At 49.9% G+C, this 19,586-nt stretch overlaps 1 protein-coding gene across 2 annotated transcripts in view; it reads left to right on the top strand.

Annotated features, from left to right (window-relative positions):
• Positions 1-2,147: 2,147 nt before the first annotated feature.
• The window catches only part of CHRDL2 (chordin like 2), a gene marked incomplete at its 5' end in the record, with an annotated part of 26,990 nt that continues 9,551 nt past the window's right edge, over positions 2,148-19,586 (top strand). The window contains 5 exons of one of the 2 annotated variants that reach the window (XM_080913316.1): positions 2,148-2,229; positions 12,220-12,332; positions 15,992-16,085; positions 17,126-17,268; positions 18,632-18,725. In XM_080913316.1, coding sequence (XP_080769442.1) covers positions 2,148-2,229; positions 12,220-12,332; positions 15,992-16,085; positions 17,126-17,268; positions 18,632-18,725 — 526 coding nt within the window. Of the gene's footprint in view, positions 2,230-5,533; positions 5,637-12,219; positions 12,333-15,991; positions 16,086-17,125; positions 17,269-18,631; positions 18,726-19,586 lie in introns of those variants that run through there. The other variant, XM_080913315.1, reaches the window with a different exon arrangement.

The following is a 19,586-nucleotide window of genomic DNA, read 5'->3' as shown; positions in this document are numbered from 1 at the left end:
AATACAGAGGTGTGAAATGTATGGGCACTTTGGGGAGGCGAGTGGTTGGTCAGGGTGTGGGGGTGGGTAGGGTGGAGGAGGGTGGGGTAGAGAGTGGGTGACAGTGTCAGGAGTCAAACATACACAGTCTTGGAGTCAATGCTGAGCGTTATGCATCTTAATCCTATGAGTTACAAGATGGCCAGAATGGGTTCAAGGAGGGAGAGGACACGTCCGGTTTGTCTTGAAGTGATCAGCACAACCCTTGAAGAGAATGTGAGGAAAACGCACCAGAGTGGCTGGACCAGGGACAGGAGATCTGAGGACAGGCTGTGGGAAAGGACTGAGTAAGGACTGAAGATGCCAGAGCTCTGAGGAGGGCTGAGATGGCGGAGACCCCTCTGGGAGGTAGAATGAACAGGGTTTAGGGGAACCCAATGAGCCCACCTTTGGCAACCTAAGACATCTAAACAGGTGCAGAGCACACATTAGCAGAGACGGAAAGCAAAGGTCGCTTCTTAAACACTGCATCCTGGAGGCAGGCATGGAGGAGAGTTTTGACAAGGAGAACCTAAGTCTGAGGAGTACTGGGGGAAGTTCGCGTTTGTCTTTCTTGGTCACTGGTTCCCTCCACTGTTCACTTGGGGTGAGGAGCACAGCCTTCCTGCCAGTCACAGAACCTGGAGATCAGACCCTCTACCAGAGTCAGTGTGGCCCGCCATCTCTCCTCTCTTACCCCTGCTCTGGTCTGAGACTCTGGTAGATGTGCAAGAGAGGCTCAGGGATCACGGTCCAAAGCCAGGACGACTGTTTTTACCCTCAGTGGCTCTGCAAGCTATGATGGAGCCAGGATCTTGAGTCTGCCCTTTCATTGCAGAGCCTGGTGCTCTGGGGTGGACTGAGCTGGCTCTTTTCTGAGGGTCCTATTAGTTCAGGAGCTTATTTAACAAGCCTGCCCAGGCTGCTGGGGTTCTGGGTCAGTGTGCTCACCTCCTGGTGAGAAGACAAGGCCCTGACACTGGCTGTCACTGGCACGTGCTGAGTGGTGGGCCTCACCTGTACAGACTTCATCCTGGGCTGTTAGGTAAGTGGCAGTAGCAGTAAATCCATAGCAAAGCTAGCTCTCAACGGTGCCTGGGACCACCACCTGCCAATGGGAGATTCCTGAATGGGCTTTCCTCCAAAGTTGAAGTGCTTTGACGTTCCTAATCTTATTTGATCCTTTGCAACATTTGCAGGACAATATTGAAGATCTTGAAAGTGATGGAAATCAGCATTTTAGTGCTGGAGAGAAAACCTCTATCCTAGACGCTCCATCCAAGCCCACAAACTGTTCAAAGTGGCAAGTTTCTCTGCACCACCACCCCTCATCTCCCAAATACCCAATCCTGAGGTTCCCAGACCCGCGCTATGACCTTCTCCACTCTAACACAAACCCCACTCAGTTCCATCTGAAATCTAACTGGGTTGGGTCCCCTTTCAGGCTGGGCACTGCGGGAAGCCAGGGGTTAAAACCTGGGGCGCGTGTGGCCCCTTCCCCCTCCCCAGCTCCCTTGTCTCCACTCGGCGCCTCGCCTGGAGCGAAGGTTCCCAGCTCTGCACTAGAGAGGAGGGGGAGAAATGGGCTTGTTTCTCGAGTGGCCAATCCACGAGCTTGCGGTGCCTCAGAGGAGGCGCCAGCATTAGGCCGGCCCGGGGCTGCAGGCTTCCCGCGGCAAAGTACAAATGCGCCCGAGCGCAGCGTCTGGCGCCCGAGGCGTGCACAGCGGCAGCGCTCAGCCTCCCCCGCGCCGCGCCGCCACCGAGGGTCCTGTCGCCCCACCGCGTCCCAGACCCGCGCCGAACTCCGTGTCGCCACGCCGTCGCCAGCCAGCGCCACCGGGACACTGCGCCCTGGTGCACCTTCTCTCTCTCTGCCATCGCTTTTCTCTTCTGCCGGACCTTCCTTTATTTCCCCATCTCCCCATATCTCCATCTCTCTTTTCTCCTCCTCCCCTCTCTTCGGTCCTCTCATCCCCACCTCAGACCTCTCCTGCCCTCTTCATCTTTGCTTATCTGACTCCTCAGACCGCGGTCCTACTTGGTCCTGGGGACTTACTTCTTGGGTCTTTCTTATCTCATTTTCTCCCGGCTCATCCTGGGGTTGTCTGACCTTGGGACAAGGAAGGATGGTTCCCGCTGTGAGGATCATCCCCTCTTTGCTGGGACTCCTGATGTTCTGGCTCCCGCTGGACTCACAAGCCCAAGCCCGTAAGTAGAAACCAAGCAAAGTCTGGGCAGGCAGGGGAGTGATGCGAACCAGTGGGGTGTACTTTGCTGGAAGATGCTAGGATCTGGGGATCCCTTAACGTGTGCATTTATCCAGGCAGTACCTGCATAGCAGGGGTAGATGTTGCTCCACGACCAGTGTGGGCTGTTGAGCCTTGGGGAGAAGGAGTTTGGTAAAATTTCATCTGGGGGGCTGCTGAGGCAGGGCGCTGACGCAGGGCAGTGTGCATTGTGGAAAGGGACCTTGTTCCCAGTAGCCTGGCGTGTCGACGTAGGAAAGAGAGTGAAAGACAGAAAAGCTGTTGTGTGGAAGAGCTCCTGGGCAGAGAGATGAACAAAGTAGTGTCCGTGATCACTTCTGATACAACACTTCAGTGAGGTGTCATTATTACGTTTAACAGAGTAAAGTCGGCAGGGCAAAGAGAAGAAAGTTGCCCGGAACTCGTAAGCCATCCAAAGCCAAGTGTCTAATTCCAAAATCTGTCTTAGAGTCTGGAAGACACTCCGATGTGGGGTTGTGAGACTAGAAAGCATTGGGGTGAAATAAACGAGGTTCTTCATCTTCTCAGCCCCACTGTATACCAGCTGGCGGGTCAGACACGGAAGGCACCTCACCGTCTCTTTTCTAATCTATAAAACAGGAGCCTCTTAAGCCGGTTATGAGCATTACATGACAGGGAGCAGGCAGAGCAGCTTGCATAGAGATGTTGCAAGGTGGTATCACCAAAGTCTATCAGCTGCTGAAGCCCCTGGAGTTTCCACTTCAAACAGTAGGTAATGTAGGATCACGTTCCCGGTTTCCTAACTGCCCCCCTTAAGCTGGTAACCGCTTCTGGACCTCCCCGATAAAGAAACGAAGGCAGTACTATGCTCCCGGCCACAGTAGCACAGCCAAGCTTGAAGACCCCCCCTCCAGGTACCCACCTCCTAGCCGGCAACCTTCCGTTTTCATAGCTCAGTTCCACCTGCCAGCTCTGCTTCTGCCTGGTTCCTGGCTTTGTGGAGCTAGTGAGGCTAGATTCTGTCCTGTTTCTTCTAGGGAGGGAAAGGTTTCCTGTCTGTCTGAAGATCCCAAGCCTGCCGGGGGTGTGAGATTCATAGACAGCCTCATGAACACACAACAGAGAGAGTTCAGATTTGGGTTCAAGTCCTACCTTGAACACCTGTGTCATTTTGCAAACATCCTTGAGCCTCCGTTTCTTCATCAGCAAAAGAGAGCTACTAACCAAGGTCTAAGGGTTCTGGGAAGGACTAAAGGAAGCAATGCTTCCAAGTGCCTAGCAAAATGTCAAATATTCAGAAAACATCCTCTCTTCTTCCTTAAACCCTGAGGGGTTCCTCCTAGCCTGCCTGCTGTCCACTGAAAGAGACTTAGTCTCAGAAGACTGCCATGCCTGTCCTGGCCTTGGCCCTGCAGATTCCTTCCCAACATCATTGCCCTGGGTGACCCCCTCTGAGGATGGTTCAGAGGGTACTCAAAGTCCCCCTCTGCCCCCATGACCACTGTATCTTCAGCAATTCAATCACCTCTGCCTGGTGACCTGTTCCTTTGCTGACCTCCCCTCCTCTGTGCCTCTGAGGGCCTCCTTCTAGTCTGTATCTGTCACCAAGTTCTGCAGTAGGCTATCTCCCCCATAAATACAGAGCTCCAGACACGCAAGAAAATGACTGTCACGAAGTTGAGGTGACCTGGCATTCTGGGAGGAGCATTAAGATCCTGGTGTTGCCAAGGCAGGGAGAGCTTTCTTTTCTATGTCTACCATTGGATTGACTGCTTTCACAGTTAATCTGGGGGAGGGTATACTACAAGGCCACGAAGAAAGGAATAGAGACCTAGATCCTAACCCCAGATCTGTCATTTGTTGGCTGTGTAAATTGGAACACATCCTAATTGATTAGTGCTGTTGGTCTGAGAACTTTGCAAGTCTCCTGCCAGAACCTTATTCTAAGGTCTTGTATGAGAAGTCTTGTCTTAGGGTAAGAGATCTCAAGCCTGTGGGGTGTGAGAAGTCTCCTGGTGCCATCCAACATGCTTTTACAAATGGTGCCAACAGATGGGTGTTCTCAGGTCTAAGGCAGCCACGCCCTGAAATATGTCTAGGGCCGGTGAGCAGGGGTTTTGGCATACTCCTTAGCTAAAGTCCAAGGCTACTCAGCAAAGGCTATTTATTCTCTCTTTGGCTCTACTTCCACCCGCAGATCCATACTGAGTCTCAGTTCAGCCATACTGAGCCCCGACTGTCTGACACTCACCACTGACTGACCCCCAATCCCACCTGAGAGAGGCTCTGGCCTCATTTCCGACTGGCACTGACCCCAGTTCCAGGTGGAGTCCCATCTGTGTGGCTCAGCCCTAGCCGTGCACCCCCTCTGTGACTCAGCAGTGGCCCCGTTCCCTTATTCATGTCCAGGACCTTCTCTAGTACTTGCTCCTCTCTGAACTGTGTCCTTACAAACTGTCTAACATGCTCCAGGATTCTCTTCTCTCTGTTTATCTAATGCTACTTCCAGGAGAGGGTCGGTCGCCAAGTAAGACATCAACCCTCAAGGGTTTGAGTCTCACGGGAACTGGAGCTTCAGACCCCAGCAGCAGGCCTGGACAAGGAGGTAGTTCCTACAGAATGATGTGGTTTCAAAGGCAAACATACCATCAGAATGTCAGGGACCCAGCAGTTGCTCTTTCCCTGATTCCAAATGTTGCCCCAGGCCTCTGTTTGCCACCTATAAGGTGAGATGTTTGTCCTTAAACAGGTGTGAGGACCATGGTAGCGAAGATGTCCTGGCCTCCAATACGAGTCCACCTGACTTTGGGAGTGGGAGTTGGCAGAGTGTAATTATTCTGCCCTGTGGGGAGGAATAGATGAACAGTACCTATGAAGAAGTGCCTGGGGGGCGGGTGTGTAGTAAAATATGTCATGAGATGCTTACTAATATGAAATCCTGCTCTGCTGTCCATCTTAGTCACATCTCTATCCATCTGTCCAGATGTGCTCAACTGGGTGGAGAGCTGGTAAGGGAAGGCTTGAAGTTCATTCAGCCTTGGGCAAGACCCTGTGTCTGGGTCTCTAGGGACAGGTTCTGCACCTCCCTGCTCCCACCAGTAGAGGTCTCTGCCTCACTCACTGGCCCCAAGACAGCTGCGCAGTTGCTCCAGCTGTTGCACCTGTTCCGGGCTGGCCTCTCAAGTTCCTTCAGCCGCCGGCCATGGCGCCGGCTCCGAGAAAGGACCTAGAATATCTTGAACTCCCAAAGAGGAGGACTAATATGTAAGAGATGTCCCTAAGAGATGCGGCGCGAAGATCAGGCACCACTTTGGGTAGGACCCGAACCTGTTGCTCACTCTTGTATTCAGGAGTTCTTCATTGTGTCTCAGCCCAGCCTGTTTGCTTACAAGTTGAACCCGTTTCTTCTGGCCCTGTCACTTGGCTGGGCAGCTCTGCAAGCATCCTCCCCAGAGCTTTAGAATGGTTGTGGAGTCTATGCGGGGACAAGGCAGGGATCTCTGGCAAGTCCTAACTCCTCCCTCACTGGGGCTCACATTCTCTAGAGACTGGACAGAGTCTGAGTTCTTAGCTTTCTAGGATTCCATGGGTCTAAGTGTGTATAGTCAAGCAAGATAGAACGCAGACAGCTCTCTTTGATAGGTAACAGAGATGCCCTTCCTGGTTTAATGAGTCTGTCCTTGGAAGTCCTTCTATGCTTCTCTATGTCTGTCTGTCCAGAAGAAGAGAGAGATATTCAAAGAGGTGTATCCCTTTTACACAGTTTAGCCACTAAGGCATTACTTGTAACATTAAGAGGTGACCCTCAAGGGAAGCCAGAGCCCAGGGCAAAGCTTATGTCCTCATGGGGAGGATTTGTCTGGATAAATAAAGCGTGGCTGTCTGGGTAAAAGTGAGATCTGCATGCCCACATTCCTGGGCAGTCTGGCACACTCAACTTTTCTGAGCTCTTGCTATGATTCCAGACCTCACTCTCCTCTCCCTGAACCTCCTAGTAGGTTTCCATGTCCTTCTCCAGCCTCCTCCGAAGTTGCTTTCTGATTGTCTTTCCTGTTTGCTACTGGGGAAGTCCTTTAGGCAACTTCCTCACCTTTGACCTTGACCCTTGTAAAGATCAGGGAATCATCTGTGCCCTCAGTGGCCCCAGGCTCCTGACCTCTGTGTACACTGTGTTCTTTGGTTTGGCAGGTGGTTTGGGAGTCAGTAGCCAAGAGCTGGAAGGGGAGGTCAAAGGTTAATTTATGTCATGTGGCAAGCTATACCTGTTGAAAGGGCCCTGTTCTCCTCCCGTGCAATAATATGGTGTTTGTTGTTGTGAAGGAGAGAGGTTTCCAGGATTAAAGACCATAGTTGGCTCCTCTCCTGTACCTGCACTCTTTCTTTCTGTTAACTTCATCCGTCCATTTACTGGGTCACTCATGAAGTACTAACTCTACACAGGCTCTGCACCATGCAGGGGTTCAACATATGTTCCTTCTTCTCACACAGTCTGGTGTAGAAGACAAACCCACTCAACAAGTGTTTCTAATCCTTATGAATTCGGACAGTGGTGTAACCAAGCTTAACTCAGTCCTGAAAGTGAAGCCCTACAGGGTCTGGGTGGCTTTGTGGAGATGGTGGCATGGAGAAGTGGGGAAGGAGCCGGTCCGACACTGGCAGTGTGACATCAGTGAGAGGACCCTGAGGTGTGATGAGTGGGAAGCTGAGAACAGGGTCACCACAAAGAGTAGTGCTTGAAAGCGTACCTGGAAGCCAGCTCAGGGACAGCCTTGGGGGTGACCAGGGACTATCAGGAACTATCCGAGGTCTGTCTGGCAAATGTGGCCACCCTGAATTGAGACCAGATAAACTAACTCCAAATATGTCCCATCTGTCAAAGTAAGTAAGGAGCCCACGTGTGGCCTATGGATGTGGATGCTTCCTGTGACCTCTGACCGCCTCTCAGGGTCCTCTGTGTCCTAACCATAGTCACTGTGGTCTCTGTGCCTTTGCAGGTGGCACCAGATGCCTGTCAAGCCACTAACCCTAACCCCTCCTGCTCCTGTTGACACTTCCAAGATCTATCTGGTGTCTCTGTCTCTCTGTCTCTCTCTCATGAGCATGCCGGTGGTTGGGTGTGAGACTTGAGCTGCAGAAGCCCCACAGATGAGTGAATAGCAGGAAGTTTCTCCTCGCCCATTAGCTGCAACAACTGTGGTCACTTTCTGTCACTCTGATAACTTTTGTGTTGCCAAGGGCATAGGCTGCTGTGCTGGCACTCTGGCTTCCAGGTGGTTTTGAGCCACCAAACATCACATGCACCCAAACCAGTGCCATCCTCTCCTTGATTGCTCCTCTGGACTCTCCATCCATCTCTCACCCTGTCTGCCATATAGCCTGCCCATTAAACCTATAAGCATGCCTCTTCAGTCTGTAACTTTGCTTATTAATCTGCCTTCCCTCTAGGTCCAGCTCTAGATTTGCTGTGGCACTAACTCACCAGAGAGCCATAGCGCTTCCCTAATCCCTTGCCTACTGACCCTCCAATCAGCTTTCAACTCCCATGGCCCACAGAGACACTTCTAAAATGCAGGCTTGATGGTGCCTACATTTAATGCTTTTCACATCTGGCCTTTGCCCCTCCTTCCCCAACCAGGGCTCCTCCACTCTTGCTCCTGACTTCCCAGTCTCTGCCCAACCTTCTGAGCCACTCTCAGCTTATCCGCTACTCTGCATCCCAAGCTGAGGTCCAGATAGATGCTGGTGATATTAAAGGAGACAGGACTGGCTTGTGAGTGAAGCTAGAAGCTAGGAGCTCTGCGAACAAGGATACTTTGGAGATATGACCTCTGGGGGATTATGATATTCATGGCTAGGAGGTGCTGGAAGAGGCCTGAGAACTCTGAAAATAAATACCATGAGAAATAGACTGTCAAGGAAGCCAGCACCCAGTTCTGGTTTTTGTCAGTCTGATCTTAGGCACTACTTAAATGAACATATATTGTAATCTGTGTAAGACACTAAGCATGGTGTGTATAGGAGTTGATTTAATTCTAAATTAACCCCAAGACACTGTATATTACGGGTCCCACTGCACAGATGTGGAATTGGTTATGGGATGCTTAATCATCTTTATTTAACTTGGGCTTCAAGTAAAAGTAAGTCTATGAGTTAAGCCCTGGCCACTGGGACTACAAAAGGTCCTAAAAATAAGACATGCTTATTGATCGGTAGGTAGATAGATAGGTAAATACATATATGCATACATGCATACATTCATACATACATACAAAGGTAGATACATAGTAGATTCATAGTAGATATATAGATGGATACATAGATAGATACATAGATGGATACATAGATAGATATATAGATGGATACATAGATACATAAATACCTAGATGGATACCTAGATGGATACATAGATAGATACATAGATGGATACATAGATACATAGATGGATACCTAGATGGATACATAGATGGATACCTAGATGGATACATAGATGGATACATAGATAGATATATAGATGGATACATAGATACATAAATACCTAGATGGATACCTAGAGGGATACATAGATAGATACATAGATGGATACATAGATGAATGCATAGATAGATACATAGATGGATACATAGATACATAGATGAATACATAGATGAATACATAGATACATAGATGGATACATAGATGGATACATAGATAGATACATAGACAGATACATAGATGAATACATAGATACATAGATGGATACATAGATACATAGATGGATACATATATAGATACATAGATGAATATATAGATAGATATATAGATGGATACATAGATGGATACATATATAGATACATAGATGAATATATAGATAGATATATAGATGGATACATAGATGGATACATAGATAGATACATAGACAGATACATAGATGAATACATAGATACATAGATGGATACATAGATACATAGATGGATACATAGATGAATACATAGATACATAGATGGATACATAGATACATAGATGGATACATAGATGAATGCATAGATAGATACATAGATGGATACATATATAGATACATAGATGAATATATAGATAGATATATAGATGGATACATAGATGGATGCATAGATGGATACATGGATAAATACATAGACAGATAGAGCTGGGCACAAGTGGGTGAGAAGAGAATGGTGATGGGTGAGAGAAGACTGGGCTAGGGCTGGGAGAGGAGGCAGAAGGCCGTGGAGGACAAGGGAGGGAGATGGGACGAGCACACTGCCTCCTTCTCTGTGGCATTCAGGATTGGGTCCCAGAACTTCATCCTAATACACCTTGGAGGGCCCAAGACCCTAGGATGGATGTAGCCATCAGAATCTCAAAGAATTGTGAAATAACCCATCCACCTCAGTCATCAGCCATGCTGATTAGAAGCTTCATAATATAATGAAATGTAGCCTTTTATAAACACACGCTTCCCAATGCTGAATCTTAGAAACCTAGAACCTTAGAACTTGAAATCATAGATTCATAGACAATCCAGAAAACCTCTGGATACCAGTGTCTGCCCCTGAGTATCTTCTAAAAATAGGGAAACTGAGGCTCAGAGAAGGTAAGATGTTTCTGGACATCATCCTGTGTGTTGGCCGCTTCAGGGGTGAGCACTCCTTCCAACAGCCTTGTACGGGAGCTCGGGAGCTCGAGCTCCTGCCAGGGTGACTGGCACCAGGGCAGCTGTCCTTGGCAGTCTCCTCCTCTCCTGGTTTCACATGGCCTTGGGCACACACCTCCCTAAGGGAAGAGAGCTCTCCAGGCACCTTAGAGGGCACAGTAGGGCGGAGTATGTGGCCACCAAAGGCCTCCTGCCAGGCCCCCCACAGACACAGCTTCTGCCAGGCATGTTGGTGGCAGGGAGGAGCCCTGAACAGGCAGGGAAAGGAAGGCATGCCAACTGGCACAGAAGCCCAAGGCTTTAGGACTGCCCCGAGATAGGTAGAACACAGTTTCTTCAGCAACTGACTGAGATCTAAGGTGGTCACGGTGTTGCAATCACGCCTGCCTTGTGGGGCGAGGGGACTGAGGAAGAAAGACATTATTCACTCCTTGGAGAGTTGGACTGGCTTTAGCCAGCACCCCAGCTGGGCCTGTGTTCCACCCTCTGCCAGGGGAAGCTGAGAGATAAATACAGCTCATTTGATATAGGTAAGCCAGGCCAGCCAGGCATCGGTGGCTCCTGGGGGCTAGGACCTGCTGTTTGGGGCCACTGTCCATGGTGGGTTGGTGGGAAGTAGGTAGGGAAAAAGCTAATGTATGTTCTAAAGTCTTCCATGGCTCACTGAAGCACAGACCATGGCATCATAACAATGACCCCAAAGGCTTTGTCCTGAGAGGCCAAAAGGGCTGAGCAGGAGCTGTGTGAAAAGCCAGAAGACCGGTATTGTTCCTTTTAAAGCAACTTCCTAAGGTATAGAAATGGCCTAGGAAACCTACCAACATGGAGGTGTGTGTCAGGGAGCCCTTTTCAGTCCACCCTAGTTTTTATATGAGAGTTCCTATACAAACTCTCCTTAGCTAGAAAGATAGCCCTTAGTGTGAGGCTGAAGGCCTAAGAGAACATGATTCTGAGCCTCGGTTTCCAAGATGCTCTACCAGAAATTAGGTGAGAGGTCTCGAAGGCAACTTCTGCATCGTAGAACAGTAACAAGCTAGGAGGAAAAGCCAAGGACAGGGTATGGTAGCTGCTGGAGCAGAGAGAGAAGGAAGTGGAGACTGTAGGCCTGGAGTTTGGGATAGATAGTATCATAGGTGTTGGACTCTTCCTTGAACCTTGGGGTTCTGGATTCAAATCAGTAGCTGGAGTGCTGTGGGCAAGCCTTTGCTCTCTGATAGAGTTTCCTTGTAACCATGACGCAGAGCACTGTGGGATGAATTACCGAGCCCGTGTTTCAGAGTGTTTCCCTCTCCATGGTATTCAGTCATGTGCAAGAGGAGGGGGAAATGCTTATAAGGATGCTTATAAGCACCACAGAGCATTCAGCCAATGTGTCAGCTGCCTCAGCGAGCGGCTTGCAAGAGTTGCAGCAATTAATTCTCACACAATATTTAGGAATGCATTGACTCTTTTATCACACAGGGTCTTGTGTGCCCCAAGTTGACCCCAAACCCGTCAGTAGTTGAGGATGACCCTGAACTGTTTATCTTCCTCCTCCACCTTCAGAGTGCTAGTTCCCTGCTGCCTGATTTCTGTGATGCTGAAGTTCAAACCCAAGCTTTTGTGTATACTAGGCAAGCACTCCACCAACTGAGCTGTGCCACCAGGTCCCATTGTAAATAAAACACTCGGCATAGAGAATAGCTGCAGGTTCCTTTGTCCCTGTTTCAATATGGAGGCACTTGGCTCTGGCTGGGCGCTCTCCACTCCCCATTCCTGCTGAAAAGAAGAGCGGGAGCAATTGACTGGGCAAGAAGCAGAATGAACCCAGGGGGCCATGTTGAAATGGGAAGCCTGGCCCTAGACTAGCAAGGAGGACAGTGATTGGTTAGAAATTAAAGGGGGCGGAGGCTTTATGAGAGCAGGAGAATAGAAAAGGCATCTAACCCACCTCAAACACGAGCTAGTGTTTCAGTCCTTCTGAGAAACAATCCATGTGCCTGCGCCACAGCGGATACAGAGACGATGAAAAAGTCAGTTAAGGTGACAATCACGACTCAGAGAAGTGACAAACTTTTTTGGTTGCTCTGTGTGTGATATGTTCATGTGTGCATGGGTACAGATGTGCAGGCCCTTGTATGCATGGATGTGGAGGTTGACACTGGGTGTCTTTCTGGACTGTTCCCCACCTTATGTTGAGTCAGGGTCTGTCACTTAACCCAGCAATAGCAATAGCAAGCATGTGGTCCAGCTGAGATGCAAACTTAGATGTGCTGGGAACAGAGATGAGGCAGGGCTTTGGGTTGAACCTCCTGAGACTAACATCCCTCATTGGCTTGCCAGGCCCAGGCAAAGTCTGCCTTTTCGGTGAAAAGATATACACCCCTGGCCAGAGCTGGCACCCGTACCTGGAACCGCAAGGCATGATATACTGCGTGCGCTGTACCTGCTCTGAGGTAGGTCCCTGTAGCCACTGGGCTGCCCACATCAGGTATGTCTGGAAGACAGGATAGGAGGAATTATCACTCTATAACAATGTTGTCTGAGACAGCTGGGTTGAGGAGCTGATCTCCGGTCTGGTTTGTGCTGGTGCCACCTGTGTTGTCTGTCTCCACCCAGCCCTGCTTCTGTGACTTCATACTCCTTCCTTTCCGTGGAATTCCCTCAGCCTTCCTCCTCACTCTTCCTCAATAGACATTCCTCCAACTCAGCTGACCCAAATATCCCTCCTCCCCGGCTGTGCAAAGCAGTAAATGACCTCTGCCTAGAAGGAGCTCTTCCCGCATGGACATCTGTGTCTCTTTCTCCTAATTACTGTTCCCAGTTATGTGCACCTTCTGGATGGGGCCCCCAAGAACATGGCTCACATCTAGCCAAAGGCTGAACCAAATGGGGCAGTAAGAGAGAACCTCCAAGGGCAGAGAAGAGCCCCGAGGAGACTTGAGTGGGGAGCAAGTGACACAGTTCTCTTCTCCCCTGGGCCCACGCCTTCCTGGTCTTCCCCACACCTTCCTGGTCTTCCCACTCCTTCCTGGTCTTCTCACGCCTTCCTGGTCTTCCCCACGCCTTCCTGGTCTTCCCACTCCTTCCTGGTCTTCCCCACTCCTTCCTGGTCTTCCCCACTCCTTCCTGGTCTTCCCCATGCCTTCCTGGTCTTCCCACTCCTTCCTGGTCTTCCCACTCCTTCCTGGTCTTCCCCATGCCTTCCTGGTCTTCCCCATGCCTTCCTGGTCTTCCCCATGCCTTCCTGGTCTTCCCCATGCCTTCCTGGTCTTCCCCATGCCTTCCTGGTCTTTCCCATGTCTTCCTGGTCTTCCCACTCCTTCCTGGTCTTCCCTACTCCTTCCTGGTCTTCCCCACTCCTTCCTGGTCTTCCCCACTCCTTCCTGGTCTTCCCCACTCCTTCCTGGTCTGTCTTCCCCTCTCTCCCACATTGGTCCCATAATGTGAGCTTTAGGTAGAACTCAGACACAAACAGGGATGTGACCTCCTCCTGGAGGCTCCAGCTGCCTTTTCCCCCCTTTTCTTCCTTCCTTTCTTTCTTCCTTCCTTCCTTTCTTTCTTTCTTTCTTTCTTTCTTTCTTTCCTGTTTTTAATCCTTAGCACATCTGAAGCCAATAATCCATTTTTTAAAAGTTTTATGAAATATAGCCAGAACAGAAAGGAACCGTAACAGAAAATTCCAGACATGTCACATGGTCCAGTTGACGAAGGCCAAGTTTTGTGACCCACTGGGGCTTATACGTGCCTCCCTCCCCAGAGTTCTCACATGCAGCTTCTCTTCCCAGGCCCAGAGGACTGTTGCCCACATCTCCACAGTGCAGCCTGAACACTTAGCCTCTCTCCACCATGGCCCATCTTCACCATCTAAGCCCCTTCACCTCTTACCTAGAGACTGCTGCATGGACCCACCAAAAGGTCTCTCTGCTGTCCCTCCCAAAATCCATTTTCTACAAAGCATCTAGAATGATCCTTCCTAAACACAGACGCATGGTGTTTCTATGTAACTATGGTTAGACGCATAGTGCCTAAAACCATCCAATAGCCCCCCGCCCCCCCCCCCGCTTTTTGGATAGGGTCTCATTATAACCTAGGCTAACTTCAAATGCATCTGAAGATAATCTTGAACAGCTGGTCCTTCTGCCTATACCTCAGCAGTGCTAGGGTCACAGGCGTGTGCCACAGTGATGACTTTACGCAGTGCTAGGAATTGAGCCCAGGGCCTCACATGTGCTAGGCAAGCATTCTTCTTAGCCCAGCCCGCTGGCAGTTCTGCATAATCCACCCCTACCCCCCACCCTGCCATCTTCCAACTTCATGTCCTCGATGCAGCCACACCAGCCTGATGTCTGAACCTCCAATGTTTGGAACATTCTTACCTATTCCTCCATTGAAATAGTCCTCTCTCATGTCATGAACAACAGCTTTTCTCTTCCTGGCTCACAATGTGACTATCACCTCTTTCCATTAGAGTCTCCAAATGTGCCTTCTAACCACATATCATATCACCTGGTTTGGTCATGGCCATAACCATAAGACCCCAAGTTACCTTGTCCTGGCTTCTAACTGCCCTATGGTTTATCTCCAGCCACTAGGATACAGGGTTCTGAAAACAAAAGACTCACTCCTGGTTTTGTGCCTGTGTTCAGTATGAGCACCAAAACTATCCCAACATCCCACAAAGGCATGGCCCCTGGTCATGGTGTTTAGCTGCTGTGTGACCTCAGGCAGCCTCAGGGACAGTCTTTGCTTCCAGTATGGATGCTGATGTTGGGAACAGGAAGTGAGGTCAGCTATATTTATACATCCACTCCAAAAAATGATGGATCTGACCTTACAATGAAGTTCCCTCTGGCCACAAAGAGCCCCGCCACATGCCAGTCACCCCCAAGCTGCCTTCTTCTCCACTTCAGCAAGAGCAAGAGAAAGGTTCAAGATCTTTAGACCACACATCCCTCAAAGTCTATCTTGCTTCTCCAAGGGCCTCCATTCACTCCTTAAGATTGATTGAGCTCCACAGGTGTGGGGTCTCTAGGAGGTCACTGGCAAACCACGTCTGCAGCTCTGAGCACACCCCTTCCCACTGACCAGTCCTAAGCACTCTCTTGGATCTCCTTGGAAAGCAAGGACTCCAGAGGGATCTGGACAGTCTTGGGTCGTCCTTGGTGCAAAGGGCTGCTTCTGGGAGAAGTCTTGTCTACAACCTCTGCTGAGCAGAGGTCAATAAGGAAGAACTATATGTGCAAGAGAGCTGGAATCTGATAACATTAGGGTTTGAACAGTGTTGGCTTCACTCATTTGAGACTTTATGTCTGACCCCTGGCTCTCTCTTCTTCCACCACGCTCACATTTTAAATTTTAGTGGTTGCTTGCTTGGAGTCAGGGGCCCTGTGCCAACCAGTGCTTTGGAGTCTGTGATTGAATAGGGGGGACAGATGTAAAGGTACAGCACAGTGAGTCTGGCCCAGGGACAAGAGCAAGGAGTGGGGAGGTTGAGGAAGCATCTTCCTCTGTCTGATTCTCTCTCGCCTGCTAGACTTGAAGAGGTGAAAGAACTTGAGATCCCCTTTTCTCTGATGCCAGCTCCAGAGGCTCCAGGGTCCCAGGGAACCTTGTAGATCTGGGGAGAAGGATGATACAGCCCCAAGTCCTTTGCACCCCAGATCTGTAGTCATGTCCTGGCCACTGTTCTCTTGTATTACAGCCCCCCTTTAAACAAGAGACTCAGGGTCAGTACTATAAGAAAAAAGTCACCAAGTTAGAAATAGCCTGGGCAGAGCTCCAAGATCATTGCCAAGATAGCTCAACGCTTTTACTTTCATTTCTCATACCCACAAAGGGGCCACAAGAGCTGAGCAAACCCACATCAGGTCTGTCCTCCCACAGCTGAGAGAGCAGAGGAACAGGCTAAGTGAGATCCACTTAGTAGGCAGGGTAGGGGTGAGGCTCACTTGAGGTTTTGGTTTTTTTGTTTTTGGGTTTTTTTTAACCCCATTACGCACAGGTTTAAGACAAAGTAGGATTCTGCAACTGGGGTGGAGGTCCGGTGAGAGGACCCCTGCAGATGGGAGGCGGTGGTTCTTGGGAATGAGGCCTGACCCTGTATCTCTTTCAGAATGGCCACGTGAATTGTTACCGCCTTCGATGCCCACCTCTCCGCTGCTCACAGCCTGTGACAGAGCCACAACAGTGCTGCCCCAGGTGTGTGGGTAAGTAGCTTTCTTCCTCCCCTGGCACTGGGCTCCCTGCTGACTGTTTTACTCCTGCTATAAGTCCCTGGATGAAAAAGCCTCCAGAAGAAGAGCAGTCCTGTCCTGTTTAGGTATGCAAGAACAAACAGATGTTCAGTGGACACTTTCTGGACCCCCAAGTAGGCTAAGCAAACTTCTGGCTCCAAAAATTGATACACATAACAGGAGAGAAAAGGCAGACGAGTTAGAAATTGGGTGAGCAAGATGTCTCAGTGGGTAGGAAAACTTAACTATCAGGATGACAATCCCTGGGACCCATAAAGTGGGAGGAAAAAACTGACGGAGAGGATTGTCCTCTGGCCTCCACCCACGTTCCACAGCTTGCACCCCTTTCCCTCATGTAATACAAAAATTTAAAGTTTATAAAGGAAGAAAGAAAGAAACAAACAAACAAAAAACAAAGGAAAATGAAAGAAAGAAAGAAAGAAAGAAAGAAGAGGGAGAGAGGAAGAGAGGGAAGGAGGGAGTGAGACAGAGAGACAGAGAGACGAGAGAGAAGCTCAGAAAACAGAGAAAATGGCTGAAGGAGCTGGGAACTGGCTCAGCCTGCTCACTGCACATCTGGGTCCCAGTCCCTCGGCTATCCAGAACAAGGGGAAAGCAAAGGCAAACAGCTAGGGGCTGGCTGGCCCCTATATGAGCACACAGTATCTCTGCCATGGCTCATTTCTCTACCTCTTAGTGGTAGGGCCAAGCCTGACACAGAGGGTACCCCATGAATACTCAGGGGCCTTCGACACTGAGGGGTGGCCAGGCTGCAGTGGGAAGAGGCATGTGGTCAGATGTAGGCATCTGTGAGACCTCTTGACTAGTTTATATAGGAAGTGTTGGGGAAGGCCAAAGTCAGACCTTAGTTTAAATGTTAAGGAGAGAGACAGAGACAGACAGAGAGAGCACAGAATCTTCAGAAAAGTGGAAAGTGGCCTTCCTACATCTGACAAAAATCTTAAATCCATGGAAATTTCATTTTCTCCTTCATCCTGCTCTCGCACCTACAGACCCTCATGTCCCCTCTGGCCTCCGGGTTCCCCTAAAGTCCTGCCAGCTCAATGAGACCACATACCAACACGGAGAGATCTTCAGTGCCCAGGAGCTGTTCCCTGCCCGCCTGTCCAACCAGTGTGTGCTGTGTAGCTGTATTGTAAGACCCTCTACAGTCTCTGTGGCCCAAGCCAGTGTCTACAGACAGGGATGGGGTGGGCCACTAACTGAGGGTAAGAGAGGTTGGAGGGACGTGAACAATGTCCTGCCCCTAGCTTGGTGAGGTGACCGACCGTTCTCCGGGTTTTCACACTTGGTCTCCCAATAAGATTAGCTCATCTCCACTCCCCCCGGTGGACACCTTCCTCTGAGGGAAGGGGATGTGCCTTTGCTGCTTCTGTGTCTTCTCCGCTCATGCTTAGGGCCTGGCATGCAGAGGATGCCAGCCTCCGGATGAACAAACACCAGTCATCAGTCCTGGGGCACAGACAGGAAGGGCCCGGGAGTAGCAGATGAGGTTTAGTCTGAAGTACTTAGACTCCTTGTGCCTGTGGTCAGAGTAAGGCTTGGGGACAGCAGGTTTGACAGACCTGTGACTGGCAGACAGAGCAAAGCCAAACAGGCGTGATTTAGGAGGTCTTCTCTTGCTTGGGAGAGGCTCCCTGTAGCTCTGTGAGGTCACAGTCTGTCAGCTGTTTCTCTTACCCCCGGGCTTAGCTTTCCCATCTCTCTGTTCCCTGCTGCCAAACGTCTCTGAATGAGATGATAGAAAGGAACCATTAGGATATCCTCTCTGTCCATCAGGAGTCATGGAGGTCGGGGTTGGGATTTTGGCTCTGTAGTCATGGCCAGCTACTTAACTGCGCTGAGTTCCATTTGCTTATCTGAACAGGGTGAGGTCTTTCCCCGAAAGGCCACTAAGCAAAGAGGGCTCCATGAAGGTGAATCCAGTGGAGCGATGTTCTAGACTATTGCAAGGGGCGGGTGCTCTGCTAAGCAGCCGCTCACTAGCCTGGATTTCCAGCTCTCCTTCTGTCAATCTCATCCCTGTTTATGGCTCTGGCTTGAGAGAAGTCCTCTCCAAAGGTGCCAATCTCCTGCCTCCAGAAGGGCCCTGCATCCTATAGTGTCACCTCTCAGAGTGGGCCTTGAAGTTTGCAGCCAGTGGTTTGTAGTAAGACCAATTTAAGCGTGGGGGCACCCATGTAGTCTCTATGACTGGATGGCACAGTCCCCTACCCCCTTAACCCCAGGACTCCCCTTATCTTGAAGCCCAACTCATAAGCTTCTGTGAAAGCTGAGGAAAAATTGGAGGTGAAGTTTTTCCAGGGCGTGGAGTGGGAATAGAAGGTCAAGGGGACCCCTCCCCCAGCTGACTTGCCCTGTACAGGAAGCCCATACCACTCCCTCTACATCAGGGGAGGCCTCAAGGCTATTTGTTCCCAGGGAAAGAGGCTCTCCTGGGCCCCCAAGGCTGATCTTTATCAGAGCTCCTTCCCAATCTGGTGTGTTCCATCTTTCAGGAGGGTCATACTTACTGCGGGCTCATGACCTGCCCTGAACCTAGCTGCCCCAGCACATTCCCTCTACCTGATTCCTGCTGTCAGACCTGCAAAGGTGAGTGTCATAATGAACTTTGTCAACTTGAAACAGCCTAGAGTCATTTGAGAGGAAATCCTTAACTGAGGAATTGCCTAGATCAGACTGGCTTGTGGGCTTGTCTATAGGCAGTTGCCTTGATTGTTCATTGATGTAGGATGGCCAACCCACTTTAGGCAGCACCATTCCCTAGGCAAGTAGTCTTGGCATACCTAAATCAAGCAATCCAGCAAGCAATATTTTTCCATGGTTTTTACTTCAAGTTCCTACTTGAGTTCCTATATTGACTTCCCTCAATGATGGACTATAACTAACTTGTAAGCTGAAATAAATCCTTTCCCTCCCAAAATTGTTTTTAGTGAGGGTGTTTTATCACAGCAATAGAATATAATTCAACTCTGAGTCTTCCCAATGACTGCCAGGATCCCATAGTACCCCCTTTATGGACTGCCTAGGGACAGGAAGAACCTAGAGACAGCCAGCATGTAGCAGACACTTCCTTATCACAGGGTGGTGGTAGCTTGGTATGGATGTCCCAGAAAGCAGGACCCATGGCTGATGCTGGGCTGGACCACATCTGCTACTGCAGTACCAGGAGGCACGTGGGAGGCAAAGTAAAGATCCGGGGGTGAGAAAAGAAGATGGAAAAGTTTAGTCTCCAACTTGTCAACTCCCATTGGCCAAGGCTCACATCAATAACTCTCATTAATGCTGTTTACTCCTGTAGTGTGTGTGACAGGCAGCTCTGGGAGAAGCCAAGCAGTGAGGGGAGGGGCCCGTCAGGGGACATGGATAGGAGGCACTGCTAGGGTAAAGCTGGGGTGCTGGGAGCAGAGGAGTGCTGCTGCAGAGCCTATAGTGACGGGCTGCTGTCCTCAT

The sequence above is a fragment of the Micromys minutus genome (assembly GCF_963924665.1).
Source record: "Micromys minutus genome assembly, chromosome: 2".
NCBI lineage: Eukaryota > Metazoa > Chordata > Mammalia > Rodentia > Muridae > Micromys > Micromys minutus.
The sequence above is the reverse complement of the archived record's forward strand: the minus strand, read 5'-3'. Positions and strand labels throughout refer to the sequence as shown.